Source organism: Carassius carassius, chromosome 26 (genome assembly GCF_963082965.1).
Source record: "Carassius carassius chromosome 26, fCarCar2.1, whole genome shotgun sequence".
Taxonomy (NCBI): domain Eukaryota; kingdom Metazoa; phylum Chordata; class Actinopteri; order Cypriniformes; family Cyprinidae; genus Carassius; species Carassius carassius.
The window spans coordinates 18,967,322-18,985,762 of NC_081780.1; the positions used below are offsets into that span (position 1 = coordinate 18,967,322).

At 36.8% G+C, this 18,441-nt stretch overlaps 1 protein-coding gene across 1 annotated transcript in view; it reads left to right on the forward strand.

The window, feature by feature from the left end:
- The first annotated feature begins 3,907 nt into the window (after positions 1–3,907).
- tafa5a (TAFA chemokine like family member 5a) overlaps positions 3,908–18,441 on the forward strand; it is a 168,587-nt gene continuing 154,053 nt past the window's right edge. The window contains exon 1 of the mRNA XM_059511507.1: positions 3,908–4,683. Within this exon, the coding sequence (XP_059367490.1) occupies positions 4,572–4,683 (112 nt within the window). The 5' untranslated portion in view covers positions 3,908–4,571. The remainder of the gene's footprint in view (positions 4,684–18,441) is intronic.

Here is an 18,441-nt window from a genome sequence, read left to right on the forward strand (position 1 = left end):
TAGGGAAAAAAGGGCAGTTTTTAAAAACATACATTAAGAATAAAGAAACTATAAAAGATGGTAATGTGAAATATTTACATTAAAGAGCTGTTTCTACCTGATTTGAAAGTCATGACATTTACCAAGTATGGTAGCCCATACTCGGAATTGGTGCTCTGCATTTAACCCATCCGAGTGCACACACACAGCATTGAGAAGTGAACACACCGTGATCACACACCCGGAGCAGTGGGCAGCTATATATATCCAGCACCTGGGGAGCAACTGGGGGGTTCAGTGCCTATGGATATTGAGGGTGGAAGAGAGTGCTATTCATTCACTCTCCCCCACCTACAACTCCTGCCAGCACCAAGACTTGAACCGGTGCCTTTTAGGTGTCTAGTCCAAGTCTCTAACCATTTTACTTTAGGAAAAATGTTAATTTAGATGTAACAATTTTAGGTTGTCTCCCCCCCACCCCCCACCCCCCCAGCATACTGTTAGAAGAGGAGGGGGTTGAAAAGAAAGAGAAATTTGTGACATAATCCAAAGCCACTTCAGATGGGATGCAAGTTATTTTGGAAAATTAAGATTTTTTAATATATCAGTAATTATTCCACTACAATATTACACAGCACAAATATAGCAATATTTACCATGTTTTTTTATTATTATTATAAAGCATTTTCACAAAGTCAGTCAAACATTTTACACCAAATTTAGCATAGATTCAGAAGTGAACTCAACTGACATTTCTGAAATTACTCCTCCTTCTGAGGGCTAAAATAAAAGCCAGCAAGTTCCCAGGTCTACTCCTTGCTCTGTGTCCTTAAACACAATTATTTCCTTTTTTGTCAGGTATGTAATGCACACAATTTAAGTGTGAACATGTAGTGAGTATTGTGAGGTATCACACTGGTAATTATTATGATCTAGAGCTAGTGATCCTAGTAATCTGGCTCACGAGATTCACTTTCCTGCAGAGTTTAGCTACAACCCTAATCAAACAAACCTACCTGTGATTTTCTACTGATCCTGAAGACATTGATTAGCAAACTCAGGTGTGGGGAATTAGGGTTAGAGCCACACTCTTCAGGAAAGTGGATCTGGTGAGCCAGATTTGAGGATCACTGATCTAGAGTGTTAAAGAAGTGACATTTATTAAAAGTTTGTGCAGAATTCAGTATGCATTCTAAACATGCTACTCATGTTATGGAAAACAATGATGGAGACATGGTAAAATAATGTGTCTTTTGAGTGAAATACAAATATAACATATTTGGAGGGGGGGGGGGTAAGGCTATACATATGGTTAATATGTTACAAATGTGTGCTCTTAAATATTTAACTAAAAGTTGACTAAATAGAATTTATATTTTAAAATTGCCTGAAATATTGAAATACTTGTATTCTTCATGTTTAAAACAATAATAGAAGGAAAGTTCCCTGCATGTGATATTGGCTGTTAAAAATGTTTTCCATGTAATTTGAAAACGTCTCTCTCTGCTCTACTGCTGAACTCATCTCATCATTTGAGCTATTTTTGTTAGTTTCAAGTTGGAAAAATGTTTAAATTTTTTTCTTTTTTAGAAAATTATTAAAAGTACCACAATACTTTCTTGATTTTTATGCAAAATAACAATGTGAAAATTATTCTAAACATATCTGTGTGTGTTGCAGGTAACAATGAAAATAATAGAAGATTGGAAATAACATGAAGGTGATTAAATCATGACAGTTTTCATTTTTATAGTGAACTGTAACTTTAATTGCCCACTGATAATAAGCTCTCCAAAAAAACATACTGCAGTCTAAGCTTTGCTATCAGTGTGGGTTTGTGTATTTGTCATTGGGAGAAATAAAGTAAATAAAAGAGAAAAGACAGAAGGAAAGACTCCATGCTGGAGTTCAAAGACAAATCTCCATTCTGATACAGGGGAAGCAGAGTGTGGAAAGATCAAAAGAAGAGTGATGTGAAAGGTCAATGCTCAGTCTATCACAAGTGACTACATAAAGAGGCGTTCCTGCTAAGTAGTGCACTGCACAACCAGAGAGACAGAGCAGTGCAAACTCCTGAAAGGGACATAGGGGAATGGAAAGTCACTCTTGGAAGAGACAGGGGAAGGGTGAAACACCTCAAAGAACCTGCAAAGTCATGTGGCATTTCTAAATCTGGTTCATGTCTCCACTAATAAACTAATCTCTTTGAAAAAGTTTCAGTGGGTACTCTTACAATTATTTATAAGCTGAATACAAAGCAAAATAAATAGTTTCACTGAAACTTCAGTTTTGTTGATATTGATATTGAAGTCATGTTTAGGGTCACAGAGACCCCAATGTTGCGAGTAAAATTAGAAATTCTAATATTGAAATAGACATCTTATTTCCTCCAAGTTCTTTTAAATCTAAAGTTTGTAATTAAATGTCAGCTGCAATCAGAGTAGTTAGGAAAGAAAATCAGACTGGCTTCCCCAAGATATGCGAGTTGTATGTAGAATGATAGAACATTATGATGACACACATAACACACTCACACATGACTGCTTTTCAACCATTTTCTTAAATGTGGAAGTCTATGGGCGAGATTTCTGATTCATTAGTCACTATAGGTAAATAATGAGAAGAACAACAGTGTGCAGTAAATGGTAAAACTCTTTGCACTACAAACCAGTGTGTTCATAATTAAGATAATACATTAAAATAGTATGGTAAGACACACCAATTTCCAATATCAAGCACCAAAACAAACTGTTTTATACAGCTATATAGCTGGATGAAGATGAGACCAAAAGCTAGACCTATAGAATTTACAAATGACCACGCCCATTTTCATGGCAAGAAAAAAGTGGATAGTAATGGTTCTATGAGAAACTGTATATACAGGTTTCAGCACCACATAATGTGAACAGCTCCAGCTATTGTAATTCTACACTCACTAGAAATTGGCTATATTAAGAATATATTTGTCTTATCTGAAACCTGTTGAATATTTTAATTGGTTTGACACCATTTTTTTCTCAGTTTCCCACAAAGAATTAATGACGTACTGTCATTTCATATTTTAAAACAGAGGGAGAGGGGGTAAGTAAGGTACAGATGGCTCTTAAATTTGAATAATAGTAATAGTAATAACAATAATGTGGGTTATCACTTTTATGATGTACATCTATCTATCTATCTATCTATCTATCTATCTATCTATCTATCTATCTATCTATCTATCTATCGATCTATCAACTTACTGTAATTTAAAATACTGTCACACTTGCTATTACTCCAAGTGTGAATAAACACTGTAAAATATTTTGTGTGGTACCATCAATGGAAGCATCTGACATGACAGAAATAACCTCTGATATAGAATATAATGATTTTTTTTTTTTTAATCTTTTTTTAATCCCTAGAGGGGAACTGAGAAAACAAAGTACTTAAATGTGTTTTACAAATTATAACTATTATTATTGTTATTAACTAGTTTTAAATGTCAGATCAGGTAGACATATCTATTCCTCTCTCTCTATGTATAGAATGGCATTAATAGTGACTGAGATCCCTAATATGGCCACTTTATAAAGACAATAGTGGGAGTGGGAGCTGTCCAGACTTTTGGTGCTGAAAAGTTCCAAAACGATGTTCTCCCTGCTCTAAGTTTTCGTAGATATTTATTTATTTATTTATTTTAAGTTTTATTTAAACATACGCATGCACGCACGCACACACACCCAAGTGTAAAACCTTTTAGCCACGAATGGCAGCATACAAGACTGATGCATGAAATAAAAGATAAAGGGAAAAAAATGTGGTGGGGTAAAATAATATGAATGCCAAATTAAAACTGTTTAAACGTCTGCTCTCCAGCTTGACGCGTCAAACGGAGAACGTTCCAGTTGTAATCAAGGACGATGTCTGCAATGCCAAATTAAACAGGTTCCTGGAATAAAACGGGAGTGTTGTGGTTTTTCGCGTCGTCGCTCGTATGCCGTGTAAGTAAAAGTTGAGGCGGCACGAAGTTTCACTTCATGTAGGTCTGCGCAGCTTCAGAGCTCTCTAGATCTTTCCATTTCATCTGCTCACAGGGCTTTATGTTCCTCGTCGTCTCTTGATCGGGACTTCGATCCATTCTTAGCGAATATTTTGTCAAATCCAGACGCTTTGCGATGGGATCTTTTCTCTAGGAGTCTGAGAAAAATCAAACACGTCCTCACAGACCAACTGAGCAGTTCTTGAGCTAGTTCTCACGGCGTTGCGACGTAAATTATTTAATCTTTACCAAGTATATTTTCCTTTTTATGTACAGAGCTTTGACGTGGTGGACACTGTGCAGCGGACAGTTTAATATTCATGACAAAATCTGAATTCACGCTCCTGTTTTTGGATTATCCGTTTCCCAGGATACACTGACTCGATCACGCATCAACTAGAGACTTTATTTTCGATTTACTGGACTTAAAGACTACTGAGGGGATTTTGAAATGAGCGGTCTGTTTTCAAAATGTCTTTTTTAAGAATCACTCGTGGAGAAAGACGTTTCCTCAGAGGACGGGAGTGTTTGTAACGCTGAATTTATCGCCGATTTCACGACACGCGTTTCCATGGCTCCGGCGGTCAGATCGATTAAGCGTAAGGATGCGATTAACTGGCCGAGGATGTCGACAACTTTCTGGGCTGTGCTGCTGTTGACGGCGCTTCTCATCGTATACTGCGGTGAGTTTGCGGTGTGTGCGATGCGTCTTCTACGTGTGTAAAGGATGTGTAACACTTCTTTGATGTGACCTTAAGGATAATGTATAGTGTCTGTCGTGTCACTCACTCACACATACACACCTAAAAACAAAATCATGGATCCTCCAGAGCACATGAAAACGGAATTGCCAAAGCATATCCTAGACATGACCGCACATATATATTTTACTTGCTACTCAAGGGTAGGGAACGTGTATTTATGATCCAGAAATATACCTGCTGGATCTTATTATAATATGGTGCAGTATTGAACTTAACAGACATTACTAAAATGAAGAAGAAGAAGAAGAAGAAGAAGAAGAAGTAGAAGAAGAAAGAAATCGCTTCATCCGATTGCAAGGATAAGATTTAATAAATAAATAAATCCACAAGCAGTCATAAATGCTTATTCAAATACAGAGACATACAAAGGCAAACTCACACAACCCCTCTCGTAAGCGCACAGACATGATTGATATCTTGAAACCTCCCAGCGAAATCAGGTCTGTCCATGGTGTTTATAGCATACAGTATATTGTAACCTGAACACACAAGGGCAAGGGAAGTCGTGTATACACTTCACTATTACAATATTTTCTACAATCTATAACAAGGTATTTAAAATCTTATAATTGTTTTATAAATTTAACAGACCTTAAATTCTAAAGTAAAAATGACCTTTCATCTGAGACCACTTTAGTACTACACATAGTTGCAAAAATAGGATGTATTCAGACCATTTTCACATTAGTAAGAAAACTGTTATCTGAAACCAACTTAGTTTATCTACGTATATATTCTGAGTCAATTAAAAGCTCAGGTGATTTATTTCTTTAGCTGAGATGGTGTCTTTTTATTGAAAACTTTGACTCGCTTAGGACAGGTTTCATTTTTATTTTTTCTGTAGTCCACATGACTGCACCAGAAGACACACACACATACTGTACAGGTTAAATAAATAAATAAACAAATAAATAATAATATATATATATATATATATATATATATATATATATATTCTCTTCTGAGCTGATAAACATGTAAATATGTGCATAGATATTTCTGCATTAACTCAGTTGATCTCCTGTGATAGCATGCTTTATTCTCTGCTTGGCTACAGTCAATGTTTTAGATGCTTGTTGTGGTTAGCAGTCTATTTTTTTATTTATGTTTATTTTTTTTTATTATATATTTTTTTATGTGTGTGTGTTGGGGGGGGGGGGGGGGGGGTGTTTGTTTCTCTCTGTCTATCTGAGCAAATCAGCTTCTGCAGCTCTGCCCCGACCTGCTTGTTGTCTGTGATATTAATCTTCATCTAGATGGGCTGCCCACTGCACGACATCTATGTCTGAGTTGCTGTCAAGACCCCAGACTGGCATCTCACAGCTCGAGCTGGTATTACTCGCAGAGGAGATTGAAAACATAAACGCAGGGACACAAACCAAGTTCTGTTGGTTGATTTGTTTATTTATAGCGAGCCTTGAATGCACAAACGCAACCGAAATTAGGTCTGCATTCCCACTAGTGAGTCATGCAGTCGCTGCCTCTTTATATTAGCATCTCACAGCAAAATATCTTCAAAGTATCCGCTACAAATGTCATCCTTGTACAGAAGATTGTGTTTGTTTCAGAAAGCAACAGAGATGGGAAATATATGGTTAGCTGAGGTTAGCAATAGCAGAATGGTACTCATGCTGTACTGCAGCTATACAAATTAATATCAAGCACTTTATGATGACAAAGTCTGTTTGTAATGACAGTTTAATGAATGATATGGAGAGGGGTTTGTTCTGTCCGCTGGCACCCTCCTCTGGATGCTACTCGACACACGTTTGTTCTTTGTTAGAGCCACATATTCATTGTTTAAACTTGTGTTCCAAAAGGTGTAAAAAAAAAAAAAACAGAAACGAAAACCGGGAAAGAGGAAGACTCTTACTTAATACCCAGATTAACATGAATTAATATAACGGGGAAGAATGATACATAGTGATGCAAGTTGTTAATGAGAGTAGTAGCTACTAATCATCATCATCATATTCTAGGTACAACTACAGTATGAAATATTTATATTGGGCTTTATTTATACTGCTATTTGTAATATCATACGACCCTCTATCATTTGCAATCTCATTTTTTTTTTCTAACTTAAAAACAAAGGTTTCCTTGGACAGCATTGATGAACCTGTGGTGGTTTCTGCGTTGGGGAAGAAACTTATTTATTTTTATTTATAAGATTAGTATTGACCAAGAGGCTGTCATATGTGGATCAACTTACTTTATGTATTTTTAACAGTTTCAATATAAAAAAAATAAAATAAAAATAAAAAAAAAACTTTTATATTGATTCAATGGATTTATTGCATGTTGGGAAAGCTTTTATAATAAATCTTTGAAAATCAAGATCTGGATTTGAGTTTTTAATGTTATTATAACCTAAAAATGCTATGTTAAAGTTTGAAACCGAAAATAGTAGTTTTCATCTTTTCACTTTCATGGTTAAAGAAAATACGTTTTTAGTCAAATTAATTTAATCAGTTAATCAAAACGGATATATATATATATATATATATATATATATATACATGTACTGTGTTGGGCTAACTTATTCTTGTCATAGCACTTGCATTTTATTGCTCTTTTGTTGGTTTTGATTGCTTCTGTTATCCTCATTTGTAAGTCGATTTTTGCTAAAATTGTCTTCTAAATTATTAAATGTAAATGTTATATTTATACAATATTTTATATACACATTATGTTTATATATATTATGTTTAATTATATTATATATAATTTTGCATTTCTGCAAATGCTAAGATACCCTGACCATCCTTAAAATCAGATGGTGCTGAAAGCATATGGTGCTTCGTGTTTATGAGTGTGTGCTAACAATAAATTAAATAAATAATAATAAGAAAAGGAGACGAAGAAGAAGAAATACTAATAGAAAACAAGGACATGAAAAGAAAACAACACAGGACAACAGGAAACAAAAATGGAAGAGCAGAAAAAAAAAGAGATGAGCCCACCAAAGTCTCCTCCTCCATCACACCTCCCACAGGGTCAATTATGTGCCCTGATGAATCATACCTGCTACAGGCCCGACCCGCATTGCCATAGCCCCGCCCACTGAAAGCATCCCACAATGCAATGCAGCACATTCACACATCCCCCATGGTAACAGGTCATGTAGTCTGACACATTGCTCTAACATTCACAAATGCACAAATTCAACACTCTCAGTCATTCTGTGGTCATTATCAAAACCATTTCATGGTGTAAACAGAAGCCATTTTTGGTAATTAAAGATTCAAATTTGATCATAATGCTGAAGGTTTTGGTTGTAAACCAACAAAAAAAAAGCTAAGAAAGAAAGAAAGAAAGTAATAGTGTATTATATGGTACAATAAGCATTTAGTCATTATAATGTTCCTGGCTATTTAAAAGCTACCCGATGGCCCTTTCCACTGCTTGAGCAATTTCACCACTGTCCGCATCAAAGGGTAAAGACGTGGGCTTGTGGAGTTGTCAAGATTTCATACTGGCCTAGTAAGCACATCATGAAACTCTTACAGAAATGAAGGCATCTTTATGGATGAATATTTTATCAGCTCCAAGGACTTACAAGGTTTTTTGTCCATAGTCGTCACTTTTGTGCTGGAATCTTTGCAAAGTTAAAATGCATGTAACACATTGTTTAACTTTAAAATTTTTATAAGCATTGTTGAACGACTGGAACTATATCATACTGGAGCTGTATCATACCACTAAGCAGGGCCGACCCGTGGCATAGGCGGCATAGGTAGTTGCCTAGGGCACAACATTACCATTGTGTGCTCCTAACCAAATATATTACGCAAAAGAATTTCTGACAATTAACATAATTTTAGTAATGATCGATCATCAAACTGATTGACCTAATGATAGAATAAAATAAAACTGACATCAAAGAAAAGTCCTAAGACTTGACAACATGTTTTACTAATTTAAACACTTTCTGCATCATGATGTAAATATAATAGATCACCATAATGCATTAATTAAAATGGTTTTGCTATTTATGTGCTCTTAAAGAATAATAATAATTAAAAAAAAAACATTAAGTGGCACAAGGCAGGAAGTGACGCAAAAAAAGAGGAGCAGAAAAAAAAATATCAATATAGAGCAGTCATCCTCAAATCTGGCTCGTGAGATCCACTTTCCTACAGGTTTAGCTCTAACCCTAAACATTACTGCTTGCTTTTAGTTCACCAAACATTGTCTAAGTGTCTTTTGAAAAAGACCATGATAAGGACTATAATCTAGCATTCATGAAATTAAATAATTAAGTTTAAATCTGAGATGTTCCACTGTATGGACAACATTAAAGGTATTTATGCTAATTAGACTAACCAGCTAGCTGGCTAACATGTACAAATAAATTACAAAATGTAGCCTTTATTTTGTTGCCTTTGTTGTCTGTTAGACAATTTTAGGCATTTCGTATTGCTCACTTGTACTTGTCACTGTAGGCATAGTTGTGGGAATATCAGCTCATGTCTGGTCTCTTCAATAGGCTATTTTTAACAGATTCACTCATAAAATATATTTACGCTTAAGACGCTTCAACATCTCCATTTGTTATGTTATGTTATGTTATGTTATGTTATGTTATGTTATGTTATGTTATGTTATAGTAAAGTTTAGAAAAATCAAAAATCTCACCTAGGGCACCAACAGAGCCTGGGCCGGACCTGCTACTGAGTATGGTTTCGTGAAATTAATCAATTTGTTTTTACATGTACTGTGTTGGGTACTATACAGTAGTTAGTTACAGTCTGCTTATTTGACCGGATAACAGAGAATGTTTTCACTGTCATTGTTCACTTTAAATTTAGGGTACTTAACATTATGATCTACAAATGTAATTAAGGGTGTGATTATCATAAAAGTTTTTATTTTTAAATTGCTGGTTCTTCAGAAAATTCTATGTAAAACAGTCTGTAGAAAATCAAAGATTTGATGGCTAGCAGAAAACTTTTCAGACGTGATGGTACAGTAAATACTGGTTCATATGAATGAATAAATGAATGAATGAATGAATGAATGAATGAATGAATGAATGAATGCTTGGTGTTTATTAATAACTTGCCCCGGTTGCCTGACGTGTCCTCCAGGCTGTCATAAATTTGATCACTAATTGCTGTTTAAATCTGTTTGTTAAACCATAAACTAATTTAAATTTGGTATTAGTTTTAATAGGCACAGTAGCATGCATAAAACATCACTTTTGGCATTTCACACAAGGGTCTTCTTCATTTAAGGGGACGTGCACACTGCTAACAATCTGGCTCCATTTTTGGTTGATGTAACGATGAGGGTGTGAATTTTAATGATCAGTTGTAACCCCAAACACACACACACACACACACACACACACTGCTTTAGGGGCATTGAAAGACAGGAAAGACTACTAACATACTTGCAGCGTGCTGTTAAAATGACTCCACTTCTTTATTATTGAGGAAACCAATTGCTTGAAAGAAAATGCCACCCTGGCGTTTTGAATTCCTGGAGGGCTACATCAACGCGTGGTCGCTCACGGGCTGTGACAGGAAATGTCTGGGGTGGAAACATGGTTGAAAAGTGGATGAAAGATAAAAAAGAAGGAAGAGAGAGAAGCAGATAGTAAGACTGAAACAGATGGATAAAAATGTGTCGCTCCGCTATAAACAGACATGGGAATAACATGTTACACTAATTTCACTTTTCACAAATAGGGTACACTCTATTGTCCCATTACTTTTTTAAAAGCTGTACAGGCAACCTATTCACCTTTTTTAACATATCCCAAAAATTACATCATATAACATAATACGTCATTTAAGGTAAAAAAGAAAAAAAGACAAGCCCTACCACATACAGTAAGTTCATAAGTTTAGGAGTTCATAAGTCTTTTACCAAAATTATAAAAATATTGTATGCAAAAAAAAAAAAAAAAAAAAAAAAAAAAAATTAATAACCATTACTAAACATGCAACTTTTGACAGTTTGAAAAATTTATTTTTATTATTTAATTTAAATTTGTATTTATATATAAATAAAATTGTATCATATATAAAAATAATATAAATATATAGTTTATCTATCTATCTATCTATCTATCTATCTATCTATCTATCTATCTATCTATCTATTTTTTTTTTTACCATGAAAATCTGAGTTTTAAATGTGAAATCTGCTCATGTAATATTTAGTTTGATGTCCTAAGGCAAACAACATCCTGATAACACTGACCATTTGTTGAAAATAAAAATACAAATAAAAATAATAACTTCCTACAGTCAGAAAAAACTTCAGGACAAAATGGAGAAAAATGCAAATGTTATAAAAAGGCTGGTGGATTTTTCTCGAAGTCATATAGGTACTTGTCTGAAGAAAAGGCACTGTCTCGACAAATGCATGTTAGGGACGAGGTAACTGTGTTGAAGTCAACTGCATTCAATCATGCAAATGTTTTGCCAAATCCTTAACTGGCTGCCAGACTGTGATGCATGGTTGCGCCTGACAAGACATCTCGGAAACATGATTCAAAATCTTTCCTGGCTTGATGGTTTACAAAATGCTACTATATATGAATGGGATGTAGTAAGATCACAGTGACAGTATTTTGACATATCTGACATTCAGTTTAAGAAAATCTTTGAAAATAAGATGCAAGCCCATGCACTTAACAATACTGGGAAATACAGTAAGAATGACAGATGGCAATATTGCATTGATGTCTAATAATATACAGACACTTGTGATCTCATCACAGTTTTGTATTGTTGCTCAAGGTTGCAGCATTCTTGGCAATTGTAAACAACCTACAGTGAAGCTTGGCTTTATTGCTTTGCACAAGGATTGTGCAAAGGCTTGATGAGCAGAAGAAACATCTTTCAAAAACATTAAAAATAGTAATGTTTCCAAACTTTTGGTCTGTACTGTATACATATATATATATGTATACAGTACAGCAGTTGTGCATGGATTTCCATGATTAGTGTGCAGCACGTCTCAGTGGAGAATTGTGTCATTGAACATTACTTGATGTATTCAGTGATTACTAATTAGCAACATTTACATACTACAAACAACATGATTACACATTCAAAGCCCATCATCATCGGAGTTACAGGGTTTATTACTTTCATATAACTTTTTTATCAAACCCTATATCACAACAAACAACAGCCTACTGTACAGTTTGTTGACTAAGAATCAACTGCATTTGTTCTACAGTCCATCTAGCAAGTGTAGACTCAAGTAATCCTGCCACTATGTCTATTTTCATACTCTGAAGACTTTGTTTCTTTATATATATATATATATATATATATATATATATTATCATTTGGCAAAGGATGGTTGCAGCTGAATTTATGCAAAGCACAGTGTTTATGTGCCCAGCTGATGACCGATGTCTCCATTCACAGTCAGTAAATACTACGTGTGCTTTGAGTTTAACCTGCTTATTTTATGACTCCTCCGTATCCTGTTTAGGTTGCATACATTTTGTTCTTGCATTGGTGTTAAGTTTCTAGCAATATACTAATATAACAAAAATAACTAGTTAACTATACGGTATTTCATTATTGTGTTTACAAAATCAAATGATTGGGAGTTTGGGATCCTTTTTGTCATTTAAATGGATTTGAAAATGTTCCCAATCAAACTGAATTCCCCTACTCTTTGATCAAGCTATAGTTTCAGAGTAGCTTCCCCAACACTGCAGATAGATAGATAGATAGATAGATAGATAGATAGATAGATAGATAGATAGATAGATAGATAGATAGATAGATAGATAGATAGATAGATAGATAGATAGATATATTTTTATATTATTTTGATATATGATACAGTCTTCATGAGGTTTTATGCTACAGTGACATTATGGTACCATCTAGCTGTTCTAACTTGTGTTGGTAAAAATGGCTCGACAAAGGCCCAATCCTAAATGGCACACTTGATATGAATTCATGGTCTGGTGGTCCACAAGATCCTAAGGTGTCCAATTTGTCATTTTAGGCTTCAGTGGCATACTCAAGAGTGCCTCTATTGTAGCTGCCATGCACCCTTGATGAACCCTTTTCCCGAAGCTTTCACTGAAGACTTCACAGCAGACTAATAACCAATCTAGCAGTCGATGTGGTGAAGTGTAAACTCAGAGGAGGACCGGGAGGAGTGAGGTTGTGTATGGGACAGGGCCTGACATTTAGACACAAAGTTGTTATCAATAGAATTTGACAGTAGCATATTTCTAACTTTCTGTTTCTGTTTTCTAACTGTTTCCATATTCACACTCTGAATGTGGCAAAAGCCAAAATTCTAAATCTGTTTGGCTTACCTCTACAGTTTTTTTCCCCGTGAGCCTAGTGTGTGGTAATCTCTCCAGAGCGGTCCTTGGCCAAATTCAGCAGCAAATATCTGTCTTGGTGTAAACAGGTCTGAATAGTGGCTGCCTTGCCTTCATCTTCCTTAATCCTGTTATCAAGAGTTGCCATTTAAATAGCCAATGTTAGGTGTCTAGATTTCAGAACCATATTACAACATTTGCTTTTCTTACTAATTGGTCATTTTACATTTTTACAGTTCATGAATCTAATTCAAAAGCAATTAAATAATGTATCATCCACAGTACGTAAGACACAAAAACAGGGACAAGCAGAACACATTTCTGTTTTCTCAAATATGGGACTCTCTATTATACAAGGGCTGGCAACCCCTAGCAATAGCGGAAATGAACCCCAGAGATATTTGTTCAACTGAAGCTGTGTAATTCCAGCATACATTCATGCTCACAAGACATGACTTTGTTAAGCCTCATTTCTAGCTTCCCGAGGCTAAGACTGTCTCTTTCCACCCTCCTCTGAGCACTGCTGTGTAAAAGATTCTATTGTATCATCGCCATGCATGTGAATTATACGAGGGGCACTTGGGGGTTTCAGTAGTCATTACATTATAACAACCGATCTTGTTAAAACATGTTATACGATGCTGGAAGGAAAATTAATGTGTTCTTTAATATATTCTGTTTCAAACCTTGCTTTTGTGCTGCAACTTTCAGAAGTCACAAAACTTTAAATAGCTGTTAAAAGCATTGTCAGTGTTTTCATATCCATCTGCCAAGTGAAAATCATCAGTCCAGCTACTTAAAAAAGTTGCATAAAATTTGAGCTATTATTCATATCTGTAGGACAAACTGAATTTACTCCGCACTAAACGACCTCAAACTGATTTATCTCATACACTTTTTATGAACTGTTCGGTAGGTTGTGCTATATAAAACTAATATTCTTGCCACTGTAAACAATGTGTGTATTTTTCTTTATAGAAGTGATTCCAACAGCTTGACAGCCAGTGTGCATTGAAATCTTCTGTTATCTTAATTTAAATATGCATATGGTGCGACCATGATTTGTCAGTTCAGAAACAATCTAATATCTCAACTAGCCTGCTCCAGAGTTTTTGCATTCATTGGCAGCATCCAAAGGCTAACCATGCACAAAGATTGCATAAATTTAATTACTTAATTTGTCAATGTCAGTAGTCAGACACTGGTCGGATTTCATAGAGCTCTAGCATAGGTCTGGAGGCCATGCTTTACACGTGACTGCTTATTTAAATTTTCTTCAGCCTTATAATATTTCAGTGCTTAGTAATGTAACATTGTAGCACTATTTGTGAATAATTAAAGTCACCCTTATAGAGATTCTAGATTACTGTTTTCGAAAACTATTCATGAATCCCTTTATTGTACTGAGCAGTTCAACTGCCCAATGTTCTTCAGACAAATCTTCCAAGTCCTGCACATTGTTTGGTTTTCCAGCATTTTCTGCATGTTTGATCCCTTTTAAGCAGTGACTGTATGATTTTGACATCCATCTTTTCGTATTGAGTACAACTGAGGAACTCACACACAACTGTTACAAAACATGAAAATATTTTCTGATGCTCAAGAAGGCAACATGATGCATTAAGAGTCGGGAGGTGTTCGCTTTTGAACAGGATGATGATATGTGTACATTTTTATTATTTTTAATATATATATTGGTTTAAAAAATCATAGTACTGCCATTCATATGCTACATAAAATACATGTTTTCCAGAAGACTAAATATGTACAGTTTACACCAATCATTCGATTAAAAAAGTTTACACCCCCAGCTCTTAATGCATAATTTTGCCACAACTGAGTTCTCTTTTATTATATAGTACTCTGAACTTCTACTGTAAGTTAATTAGCTTTTTTGGATATACTGTAAACTGTAAAATTTATGTCACAGGTGTAGTGAAAGTGTATGTGGGCTGTTATTTCATAATAATAATACTAATGATAATAAAAAATGCATAGATGTACAATTAAATATTATGGTGAAAAAGAGTGGAATCAGGTAGACTGGGCCATATTTTGTAATTCACCCTATATCAAGCACCCTATATCATGCACAAATTATAATTTTGCATCCATATGCTATCTCTCCTATAGTTTTCAGAGATACAGTATACACATAAAGGGATAAAGGAAAATGTATAAGTTAGCAAAATAATATCCACAAGATAATCTAAGAAACAACACACACACACACACACACACACAAACACAGATCCAACAAAGAATACAAACATATCTTTAAGAATGCTAGTATTTGTCACCATTTGTAACTGATAGTTGACTTAAAATGAAGCTGACATGCTCTGCCCTGTGGCATTCTACAATTGAATTATTTAAGCATTTTTATAATGTATGTACATTTATTAAGCATGCAGCTTTTATGAGCTCACAGTAATTGAGACATGGAATACAGTAATTTTTGCTTTTAACTAATATTTGTGACATTGCAGAACTAGAAAAGTCAAGAATTAGAAAAGTAAACAATTACAGTGAGATATATGTAAGATGTATGCTTATATTTTCATATACATTTTAACAATGTTGATTGACATGTACAACATGTACATGCTAGAGCATAAACTACTCAACTACACTGTTAAGTTTGAGCTGGTGTTCATTAATATTAATGGGGCTGTTTTGACATCTGTCATAATCTGTGTAAGTCATGGGGAGATCAGAATATGGATGTTATTCCTTCCTAATTCTTCCCACAGAAGAAGATTGATGTAGAAGTGGTAATTAACAAATCCATCTGCACTGTTTTAGAAATTTATGAGCAGGACGGTCGAACAGTTTGCGAGCGTGATATGTTAAGTCAATATCGCAAAATAATGAGTGTTTTAATAGAAAATTTGAAATAGAATTTCAGGGGTTAATAACTGCCACAGAATGACTTCAGTCTCCCTTTTTGTAATTACCATAATACGATGAAGCATGCCTACCACACATTTGCAAACAAAGCCCTTTGCAGGAGCACAAATGCAAATAAATAAATAAATAAATGTCAGCTATACTTGAAGGAAGCAGAGATAAGTGTGTTGTCCATTATTGACCTACAAGACAATATAATTTGTCATGCAGTGTCATGCAACGTTAAAAAAACCTTATTCAGACTTAAACTAGAAAGCTGGGCAAACCTTTACTTGTGCAGTGCTAGGGTGCATTTCACATGCAGATATTCATGTGTGTTGTGCATCGAATGCATTATCTTATGCAGAATAAATGAAATAAACAATTGGTCGGGAGCTCAGCAGGGGCATGAAGATGGTGTCCGCTGGGAGAGGTGGCCCTAATCATCGTAAAGCATTTCCTCTCACACACAATGCTGGACCAGCAATCTAATGCACACATTATTCAGCCTGCATCTATTAAAAGAAAGCTGGGCGAGATTTATCGCCCAGGTTTAACTGTATGGTAAAATAGCGCATTAGGCAGATGATATCATGGTGTATGAAATGATTATGCATGCTTGCAGAAAAGTGGAAGAGGCCAGCTTAATTAAATGCAAGGTCTTGGTTATACATCACTGGCTCTCTGTTCAGCCCTTTTAACCAAAATGGCTGTTATTTTTTTATAAGCAAAGAGCTCAGAGGAAGCTTTTCCACTTTGCCTGTTCTACAGTATATACCCTTCTGTTTTGTAAAGTGTGTAAAGAGGACAGGGGGTGTGGTGGGCCAAAATTTTGCTTCCATTTTCTGATCTGCTGCTCACACGCATACCAAGCAAGGCAATTATATTTCAGTCACTAGAAGTCTAAGTTTTACACGTCTGTCAATCTGTCTAAACGGACAAATGGGAATTGTAATTGCATCACCTTGGGAAAATACCCTACGCGTTTTACTAAAAAAATGGAACAAAGTATGTGTTACAGATGAGGTAGTGCTAAACGTAAAACAAAGGGAGAGAAGAGGATCTGGAACAAATAAGGAGTTTACTGATGACAAAGGGGGTACAGACTATATTAACAAGATTACAATAACAACGATATCAACATTCAGGTTAGCACTCACATACAGCTTTGACAACGATAAACAATAACGGACGAGGAGGAACTGAACATAACGGGTAATTATACACACAGAAGGTAATGAGGGAACTGGAAACAGGTGGGGATCAATCACTTAACTAAAACAAGAAAAGGAAGGTGACCAAATAAGGAAACAAAGTTCAGAAACGTGACAATTCGCCCCCTCCCGGAACGGTGCGTCCTCGCACCGCAAGCGGAATACCAGCGGAGGGAGGGTGGGGGAGTCTCCACGGTGGAGAAGCGGCCGACGACACCAGGGGGCCGACAGGAGGAGACTGCACCTGTGGGTGAGGAGCCCAAGATGGAGCAGCACAGCCGCAGAGCCAGGGTGACGTCGAGGATCCGGAGGGCCTAGGTGGAGCAGAAGGCTCTGGCGACCAAGGCGGAGGCGGGGTCCTGGAAGACCGCTGTGGAGCCGGAGTGACGGAGGATGACAGTGGAACCAGAGGGAAGGAGGAGCCTGACAGAGCCGGAGGGATGGAGTGACGAGGTGGAAGCAGAGGAGTGGAGTCCCGAGGCGGCGGATGGTCGACGACTGACCAAGGTGGAGCCGAAGGGACGAGGGAGCCCGGTGGAGCAGGTGGGATGACAGGCCACAGTGGAGGCGAGGGAGCTAAGAGCCAAGGCGGAGCCGCTGGGTCGAAGGACCAAAGAGGAGTCCAGGGCTCGGAGGCTGGAGGCGGAGACAGGGCCTTAACATGCCAAGGCGGAGCTGGAGACTGGAAGTCCAGCTGCGAACCATCGCGCCCAGATGGCGCGGACTGAGGGTGAGCTGCGGGACTGACTGGCACCAGCAGGGATGACGAGAAACTGGCTGGTCTAGGAGGAGGAGAGAGAGGAAGGATGGGAGGAAACACAGGAGGATCAGGGCTGGACGGAACCAGCGGTAGTGGAGCAGAGGGACTGGCAGGTTTAGGAGGAGGTGGGAGAGGGAGGCTGGGAGGGAGTACAGGAGACACAGAAAATTCAGAGCTGGGCGGAACCAGCGGAGACATAGGAAATTCAGAGCTGGGCGGAACCAGCATAGACATAGGAAATTCAGAGCTGGGCGGAACCAGCGGAGACATAGGAAATTCAGAGCTGGGCGGAACCAGCGGAGACATAGGAAATTCAGAGCTGGGCGGAACCAGCGGAGACATAGGAAATTCAGAGCTGGGCGGAACCAGCGGAGACATAGGAAATTCAGAACTGGGCGGAACCAGCGGCGAGACAGAAAATTCAGAGCTGGGCGGAACCAGCGGAGAGACAGAAAATTCAGAGATGGACGGAACCAGCAGAGAGACAGAAAATTCATAGC